General features: G+C 46.3%; 1 protein-coding gene across 1 annotated transcript; it reads left to right on the top strand.

The window, feature by feature from the left end:
• Positions 1–551: 551 nt before the first annotated feature.
• On the top strand, positions 552–9,697 carry LOC135808210 (zinc finger protein GLIS1-like). The gene is made up of 2 exons (XM_065321367.1): positions 552–963; positions 6,737–9,697. The coding sequence occupies exons 1-2, from the start codon at positions 834–836 to the stop codon at positions 8,908–8,910; spliced, it is 2,304 nt and encodes a 767-aa protein (XP_065177439.1). The 5' UTR covers positions 552–833; the 3' UTR covers positions 8,911–9,697.
• Positions 9,698–10,038: the final 341 nt, after the last annotated feature.

Below are 10,038 nucleotides of genomic sequence, written 5' to 3'. Positions count from 1 at the left end.
GTCACCACATACTGAGTAGCGTTGGACGAATCGAGAAAGAGGGTTATAGGGTACAAGTGAAGGGGTAACAATAATAACGAAGTAACTTGGTTAGACTGTGAAGGGTGCGAAACTGTCATAGCAATTGCTTCCTTGCTCTTGAGTCGTATTGCGTCAACATGCTGACCACGGATGAAAGTTAGACAAAGGGGAATGTCTTTTGCAGTTTCATCACTGGCCTACTCCTTTTCAAGCTGGCATACCATCACAAACCTGATCGGGGAAATTTTGCCGAAACGAGCGGGTCTGCTCTAAGCTACTTCCTATGAATGAATCTGCAGTAAGTCTACCCACTGCTACTAAAAATATACCGAACTCAGAACGGCTCGTTGTACAATGTGCGATCTCTACTGCTATACATTACTGCCGGCGACAGCGAAAGACAAAGGCGTAAAGTAATGCCTGTTGAATGACGTCACGAACACCGTGGACTCAAGCCGGCACTAGCGCATACGCGCTGCATAGGTAGATTCCGCACAACAATATAACCCTCTGACTAGCAGAAACGGCACCATTCGTCGAGTCACAGGCTACGAGTACGCTTCACAACGGGTCATCTCCTATTCTTCTTTACGTTGCGAGACTCCAGCAGTCACTCTCCTGTAATAGTGTGGATCAGGACTATCCCGTCGTTCCGTGGATTCTATCCGTATCTCCCGGACCAGAACTTGCTGCTGTTCTCTGGACAAGCCAGTCACCTCACTTGTTTTGGCTACCATTGTGGTCGAAAAAGTACAGCCAATTTCCAGAGACTCGGTTGGCTGTTTGACACTGCCCTAGTTGTCACGTTCGGAATGTCTTCCTCAAGGAACACGTCAGAAGCAGAAGGCCACCAAGGGATGACGGGAGCTCAACTACCCAGCTACACGATGCAGTATTTTCCGCCGTTGGACTCACAACGTCAAAAGATGCCTACTGTACAGGGTAAGGGACGAAAGTCGAACGTTTTGCAACCTAGTGTACATAATGTCTTGGGATTTTGCACCTGTATGCTCTGTACATAATGTCTTGGAGTTTTATGTGTTTCCAGTATCGGATAAAAACGTGAGAATATTATCCTGCTAGACATGGTTTCTGCCCCGATATATTATTTGCGTTGTAAATTGTCTAGTTTCTGCTCTCTAGCGTGGATGGGACTTCATGTGTGTGTGTGTGTGTGTGTTTGTGTGTGTGTGTGTGTGTGTGTGAAATGGGCTGTGAATCACGGCATGGAATTGTCTAAGTCAGTCAGTAGAAGCTGTCGAAAACAGACACTACATCTAATCCCCGTCTGGCCAAGACAGTGTAAATGGTTATCAAGCCTGTTAGAATGGACTGGGATGGAGAGCCCAATAGGATTGTATAAGGATTTAGTGAGCAATTCACCTCCCCTCCCATCACCTTCCCCTCCTATGTTGTCATAATTATAACTTAGGACCTTCCAATTTGGAAGGCTGTTGGAGTGCGCATCCGAGGCTTGCTAGAGCTGATAGCCAGTTAGTTGCAGAACGTCAGTACCGTCGGTCAGTGTCGTGCAAAGTTATGGCATGAGCTGATTGTTCAGTGACTGGTGGTGTTAGTGGACATAATAGCGTAACTTGTAGCTCCTTGGTAATTTTCCTTTCTAGAAAATTAAAAAAAAATTGTCAGTGAATTTTCTGTGTGTTCATTGCCGTGTATAACCAATCGAAAATTAAGATCTAATTTTCCTCGCAGTATGACTTTGAATTTGGAATTCAACTGATGTATACAGTCGTGCAGTAAGTTTGACTATAGGGTGGAAAGGTGGTAAAATATAGTTTTATACGATGAGAAGTTAGTTTGTCACTCATGGTAGGATTCTTAGGCTAAGCGAATCTTTGATGGAGAGACTGGGCTGGACAACGATATGCATGGTGATAAGTCCCTATCCGCCCTGCACTTTGATCTGATGTAGCAGTTAGCGGAATGTACATGTACATGTACATACTAAGGTGTCAGACCTCAGCAGCTTCGCATGGCCAGCTAATATTATCAGACCTTGACAGCCTAGCACGGCCAACCACTCTACTTGACCTCAGCAACCTGCCATGGATCAGGCTCTTGCACAACCTGCCAGTGGTCGGGAGAGCTAGAGAAGGAGAGCTCTTATTTCAAGCAGTTTATATCGAGGACATGTTTAAAAACATGTCCTCGTTATCACAAGTCAGCGAATCTCCTTTTCCTCACGCAGTTAGAATGTCATTTCCTAATTGCAGATCCGGCAATGTGTAGAAAGTAAGCGCACAACACTGACAGTAAAGGTCAAGCAAAAAACAGTAGCAACGAATCAGCTAACTACCCACAGAGACAGTCAGAATGCTCGGGCGAAATGAGTGCATTTTAGCCACTGGGTTTACTCACTGTCGCTTATCCTTTCTTGACCCAAAATGCACTAGTCAACGAGCCGCTTGAAACGAAAAGCAGACAGTACTAATTGCGTGGGAATTTGCGAAGAACTAGTATGATTGCGTGGCAATCGTGAAACTTCGGATCTACTGGTGCCGACAAGCAAATCATCGCCAATGGTATATTAACTGTGCTGCTATTGCTGGTTGAATGCACTAACTCCGGGATACTGACAAGTGCCGTGCGATCTTTGTAGACCGTTTCACTGCGTTTTGCAACCAATCAAGGCAAAGTCTTCTACTTCGAACTGAGGTTGAGGAAAGGCGGCGCTCAGGAGACATTGCACTGAAACGTTAGGGAGTTAATAGCTGAGCAGAGGATGGCAAATGTACGTTTCTGTGTCACACAACTGGGCCAATCACGTACTTCTTTGGAGGTAGTCAGGAAACTGTGTACTAGTACTTGGCAGATTCAGTGCTGTGGAGTGGTTCGGAGGATGGTTGCTAGAAGTCAAGACGGGAAGCTCGCTGTATGACTTTCATTCCTTCCATAGTGAAGCAGGATCCAGGAGAGAAGCCCCAGCAGAGAGTACGATGAGTGCATCACAGTTTCTACACTGTAGGTCGCTAAACGGCAGGGAGAACGGAGCCTGTTGTGCAGCTGCAGAGGGAGGTCGCTAAGGGTTCGGAAGGTTTACACCTGCTCCGGGTCTCCTGCATGAAATCAGAAACTGCAAAAGACCGTTCCTACTATCTGGGGAATCTCTGCCGCAAGCTGTGTGATAAAATGATGTTCTCTTCGTGTTGAAAATGATGTTCTCTTCGTGTTGAAATCCGGAACTACAATCATGTACATGTAATGAGTAGTCAGGGGGGGGGGGGGGATTGATACTGAAAAACATGTGTAGAGTGTAAAAAGAAGCCATCATGTACAGCTGCAAGTCGGTCATGTTTTGTTCACTATCAAGTAGTTAGTATCAAGGTGTTCAAGTCCAATAGTAGGCAATACATTGTACTGGTACTAGTACTAGTACTAGCTCATGACTGGGTGTAGACCACACTTGATCGAAAGAAGTGTTCAGGTTCAAGCTTATGCCTGTTTCTAGTATTGGGAGCAAAGGGCTTGGAAGGAACCTACTTGCTACTCCAGCGTGATGTCATGCTATTCTCTATGGGTAGATAGTAATGCTTGAAAAGTTGAAGTTCGTCACTACGTGTACTGTACTGTAGGCTAGTGTAGGTGTCACCGTGTCAGCACTAGCCATCATCATCATCATCATTGGAAGCGGCCTCTTGTACGGGTTTGAAACGGTGATAACCGAGATTATGTGCAAAAATCGAGATAGATATTCAGGTAAATATATGACATTTAACAGTTGAATGATTAGTACCAAGTAGATATTCAAATGCTGATTATTTTTTTTCCAGATAGATATTGAATGACAGATGATGTTACTTTACCAAATAGTTATTTAAAAAATGTGATGTTATCCATAGTGATATTGTTGAGAGGCATAGCATAAAAATTCACTATGCGGCCAAACGACACTGGGCCACAAAGGAATTCACCCGCCGTCTGTTATAAGACCCTCGGCAACCACGAAAGCACGTAATGGCCCACCTCAAGAGGCAAAACGACAGGCGGGTACGCAACATACCCATGACAACAGGATATTTGAGATCCTGGCTTCTCTCTACAAAGAGAGAGGCAAGAGACTTTAGGAATTGAGTTGTCTCAGGCCCGCTGAAACCATAAGTCGAGAACACCAGTGGGGTGAACGATCCTCGCTCGACATTCGCAACGCGGCTGACATATTGATTCTTTTTTGCATCATCATCATCATCATCATCATCATCATCATCATCATCATCATCATCATCATCATGTGACCAAGCCGCTTTTACGGGCAACAATATTATGAATATAAAACGCAAGGTATTGTAAGAGCAATTTTCTGAAAATAATGTTAAAACACGAAATAATTTATAGAAGTGCATTATCACACCGTAGCCACTTTCATGGGCAAATTCCAATACAAGGCAATAGGAAAACGAGGATGAAGTTAACCTTTTAACCCAAAGAAAAGACAAAAGATGTCAACAATAGAACTACAAATATAAAAAACAAACATCAGGTCATAAAAACTACTTTAAAACATAACCAAATGACAGCAAAGCGTGGAGAATGAGATTGACTTACAAAACAAAAGTAGTCCTACTATGCTTACAAAACAGAATCTACCTACACCACTAAGGAAGAAACATTAAATGATTGCAGTCTCACAAACACCGGCCTCTATCTAACGACCCATCAAACAATAACTCCTGAAATTCTTGACTGACTTTTTCTGGTAGGAGCTACGGCAGCCGCGAAAACATCATCATCATCATCATCATCATCATCATCATCATCATCATCATCATGGCCCTTCCGGACCTCACGACTCGACCACGGTTTGAGCACCAGGGCTCCAAGCAAGTGTCCGGACCTATGGTGAAGGAGGTTCTGGGCGATTTCGCTCAGGATAGCGATCCAATTTCTCTCGCTGGAGATGTGCCGGCTTCTGCAGATACTGCTGACCGTGGTGGAGCGTCTCCCACTCCCACGATGACGGCAACGGAGGTGCAGCCGCGGGAGGTCGCTGGCAACTCAAACCCTGGACCGGATGTGGCTGCTGATGTTGCTGGTGCTGGTACCCCCTTTCAGAGGATGATCGATGAAATGCGTCACAAAAAGCGTGTCGTCCACACCGAAAACCGGGAGCGCGCAAAGGCAGCCAGGAACAAAATAGTGGACACGAGCGATGAGATGACGAAGCGACGAATAGAAGAACACACGGAGAAAGGATCATCCTCATGGCTGAGCGTGCTGCCCCTGGCGGAGCATGGCTTTCGTCTCACCAAGCGTGACTTCCGGGATGCTCTGGCATTGAGATATGCATGGCCGCTAGCCAATACACCAGCAACCTGTGTGTGTGGTGAGCTGTTCTCAGTTGAGCATCAGCTATGTTGCGCCAGGGGCGGCTTCCCGACACTTCGTCATAACGAGATACGTGACCTGCTGGCGAGGAAATTGACTGAAGTCTGCACTGCCGTTTCGACAGAACCAGCGCTGCAACCTCTTTCTGGTGAGAGGTTTCCTCTTCGGTCAACGAACCGCCGAGAGGATGCGCGCCTGGACATAGCCGCTCGAGGGTTTTGGACCCGTGGGGAGGAAGCTTTTTTTGATGTAAGGGTATTTTGCCCAGATGCTCCTTCCTACGGGTCCAGAACCCTTCCTGCATTGTACCAGCAGCACGAGCGGCGTAAGTGGAACGAATATGGGCCAAGAGTCACAAATGTAGAAAGAGCCGCTTTCACACCTCTCGTGTTCTCTGTGCATGGTGGTTGTGGGAGGCTGTGCAATGTGTTCCTCAAGAGACTGTGCCAGATGCAGGCCGAGTCATCGGGATCTCACTATTCCCAGGTCATTGGTTTACTCCGCTGTCGGCTGTCTTTTGCTTTGCTGCGTGCTGCTGTGTTGTGCATACGTGGGGCTCGGTCACGGTACCACCATCCGGCGAGATGTTTTCATGATGTCTCGATTGCCTTGGCCGAGTCAGGTCTAGTTTGTTAAGTATCGTGCTGTGTCCTGACTGTGCATGCGGGATTGGTATGGCGCTTACCCTTTTGTTGCTGTTTTGTTGCTTTCATGCCTTTAAGCATGTAATTGTGTTCATTTGTTGTATTTCATGGAAAAACGATCTTTGCGTTGGATTCATTTAAACTATTATTTGTGTAGGGTTCCACTCCTTCATCTTGGGAAATTGTGTTTTGTTTGCCCAAAGAAGTGGCTTCATCATCGTAAAAAAAAAAAAAAAAAAAAAAAAAAAAAAAATCATCATCATCATCATCATCATCATCAGCCCTTTCGCGTTGGCATCGGCGTTAGCCTAGCCTTCGCTTGCCAGGCCAGGAGTAAAATACTACTCCCTGGTACTAGCCATGTAGAAAGAGGTCCTTGGCTACTTCTTAGAGAGCAGTGTGTACAGTCATGTACATGACTGCTTCAACGGTACCTGTATGACACGTGTGTGCGTGTATGTGCGGCGTGCATGTTGGTTTGTGCTTGCGTGCATAATTATGTTCATGTGTGTGCGCATGTGTATTTGTGTGCCCGTATGTGTGCATGATCTGTGTGTGTGTGTCTGTGTGCCAGCGCAGGGACCATTGATTTCATTAATGTGTGCTGAGGGACAACTCACTATTGTAAAACTAAGCACACTTCAGTCAGTGTTTTCAAGTATCTAACAATTGCGATCTTTAATATCTTATTTGCACATTGTCAATTTCTGCCTTGTTTTGTAACACAGCATTCGATGGGACACATCAACAGGCACAGACAGGGCTGCAAGCTGCAGGGACTAATGTCGGTCCAGTACAGCCTGATCCCAACAATAGCTTAACTCAGCCTATTGCAAACCAACCGCAGCCTGTTGGTCGGCAGCACAGCCTTATTGGACAACCTATCAACACTGGTGGCTTCAGAGGAGCTAGCAGTAGTATTGTGGGGCTTAGACCATCATTAGTGGAGTCAACACTGGGTCTCCCACCACAGCCTCAACCAACCATTGGTCTTATGTCATCACCAGCACAATTTGCGACTCCCTACAGCCAGCAAATGAGTCACCACTTCCATGCCACTGCTAGCAGCTATCTGCCGAGTAGTGTCCCAGCAATGCACGGCAGTATGGCCAGCTCTAACCATCCTGCGGAAATGCACGCCGGCTTTCCACAGACCCCACTGAACCATCTAGCACAAGGCGTCGAGTATCAACCGGACAACCCCTCTGCCTCTCCACTGTTTGGCGGACATCCCAGAAATCTGTGCGAATGGCGTGTAAACAACGGTCTACAATTGTGTGGGTTGGCTTTCTATAGTGTCACCGAACTAGCGCAGCACATAAGCAACGTTCATCTACAGCAACAGGACACTACCGAACAGGACGATGGCAACGTCCACATCTGCCACTGGGACCAGTGTTCACGCAAGAAAGGATTTAAAGCCAAGTACAAGCTTGTCAACCATATACGAGTTCATACAGGTGAAAAACCCTTTGTCTGCAAGCATCAAGACTGCACACTCAAAGCATTCGCAAGATCCGAAAACCTGAAGATACACTACAGAGTCCACACAAAGGAAAAGCCGTTTCCCTGCACCTTCCCGGACTGTAAGAAAAGATTCGCAAATTCCTCGGATCGAAAAAAGCACATGCACGTGCACACGAATGATAAACCCTACCGATGCAGGGCAGCAGGATGTACGAAGAGCTATACACACCCGAGCTCGCTTAGAAAGCACTCCAAGCAGCATGATGCTCGAAATGCAGCCAATGGCGGTAATGCTCTTTCCTACAGTAGCACGGACACCAGCGCAGAGAACAGTGACTTGCCGTCTGCGGATGGTTCTATTGCTGCGGACGGAGAAAGTGATCATGGCAGTTCGATTTCATCCGATGAGGTACTTGCAGACCAGCACCACCACCATCAACAACAGGAAGAACAGCAGCAGCAGCATCAACACCAACATCAACAACAAGGTTTTGCACTTGTGACTTGCATGGACCAGTGTCAGCCTGCACAGCCACAACACTTACCACTGGGAACGTCCTCAAGCATGCTGACTGTTAATTCAGCATCCACGTCATCTCTGCCTCAGTTACCTTATCATTTGCCCTCTGCCCAGGCTACTGCTGGTAGTGATTTGGTCAACAGTGCACTGCCAACACCACCTGGACAGCCGTCTGATAGCTATGCGGTGTTCAGTGAAGTATGCCATGCCAATGCTGGAAAGGGTGACCTAGTAGTGGCAAGCCTAGGCAGTAGAGCAACAAGAAATGATCCCTTGTCTACATGTTCCATACAGACATTCCCACAGCCGCCGCCACCACAGCCAGAAGCAGCAGCTGTGCCAGCAGCTGTGCCAGAACTGACTCAAAACAGACAGCTTGTTCAGCAGCAACATACTCACTTCCAATACCCGGCAGCACGTCAGCAGTTGCAGCAACAACCTCATCATCAACATCCAGAACAGCAGCTCCAGAAGCAGAATCATCAGCAGCAGCATCAGCAGCACCAGGCATCACATGACCAATGTCAGCAGTCGCAAATCTATCTAACTCACCACCATCAGCTGCCGACGCCCACGCACACACAGCAGCAACAGCTGTCGCTGGTGGCTCACACACCGCAGCACCAGTCATCACCTGTGTCTCAGAAGCACAACCATCAGGCACAGCAGCAGTCTACATCACAACAGGAACGGCCACAGGAACCCTTGCCTCAGCATCAGCAACAGCAGCACTCTCTCCCATCGCCGATGCAGCTGCACCACCAGCAGCTGCCGCTGCAGCAGCATTATGCACAGCATTCAACAACTGCTCAGCCAACACTATTTCATGCAGGACAATTGCTGCACCCCGTACTGCCCTCGCATGTCGCTCACTCTCTGTCAGCACAAAGACACCTCCCAAAAAGGCATTACTAAGCAAACACACCTTACACAGCTTGCAAACACTGTTGTCATGAGCTGAACAACAGCCTTTTCAAAATGGCACTGCAGCCAACTTCGTGAAAGGATATGCTAACAACTGTCAATAAGGTCTTTAAGGCACATCATAATTTTCAACCAAACAATTTTGTAATTATGATCAAAACTCCTTAGTTTTACGGAGTTAACAATTTTTTTATTATAATTATCTAATTCAAAGAAGGGGTATGAAGTGTACAGCTGCAAGTTTAATACTCGTTGTGCATAGCTTTTGTGATATTGAATTATCGTATCAACGCTGTCCAACGCTGAATGTTTTAAGGTTATTTCATTACAGATGGAGCTGGGCTATTGCTTGTTAGGCGGTGGAACTAGTCAATCAGACGACTGACACATTATTATTTTGTAGAAGTTCCTTTTTCAAATGTCTCGTCAATTTTATTTTCCGCATGTTGTCTTCACTAACACTACCCATGATGCTGGCTACATGTATATAGCGTCAGTAGAATTGCAGCTCAACATCCTAATCCGCACTGCCTTCAGTCTTGTTTCTACCCACTCACTGTCAGGATCGGGTATTTCCCCTCCAATTAGTAACCATAGTACCCGTTTCTTTTTAGTTCACTTTTTCGGCTGATCTGCTCATCCCGCAGAAATGTGTCAATACTAATGCTGGCCTAACAGATTCTACAAGGCTGCTGAAGAAAGTCTTGTCTTATTCGCTGAGTCTTCCACACTCATATCGTATCTGTTTTCAAAATAATGAGATGCAGTTTTCCTCTTATTCATATGGGAATTTGTGAGCCAGTACTCGAAGTACAGATATGTGCAAGCACATCATAGAAAACAATACTCGATAGCGAAGTATTCGTGAGCAAAAATCATAAGAAAGTAACTTGAGACGCTTCTTTTAAAGTTTTTGTGGCTAGACTGAGAAAGAACAAGACAGAGTTAGTGGTACTATGCCTTGCATGTTCCAGTACATCATGTATGCATGTTCTAGAGTAGCGAGAAGTTCATGTGAACAACTATCTAAGTAAAGTGCTAGAAATAACATTAGAGACATTACTGGCACATCTGGTGGGTTTTGAGTGGTAGCGAAGTTTGATAATGAACGAGCGGGCG

The sequence above is a fragment of the Sycon ciliatum genome, chromosome 2 (assembly GCF_964019385.1).
Source record: "Sycon ciliatum chromosome 2, ocSycCili1.1, whole genome shotgun sequence".
NCBI classification, from domain to species: Eukaryota; Metazoa; Porifera; class Calcarea; order Leucosolenida; family Sycettidae; genus Sycon; species Sycon ciliatum.
Note: the sequence above shows the minus strand (reverse complement) of the source record. Positions and strands in the feature narration are given on the sequence as shown.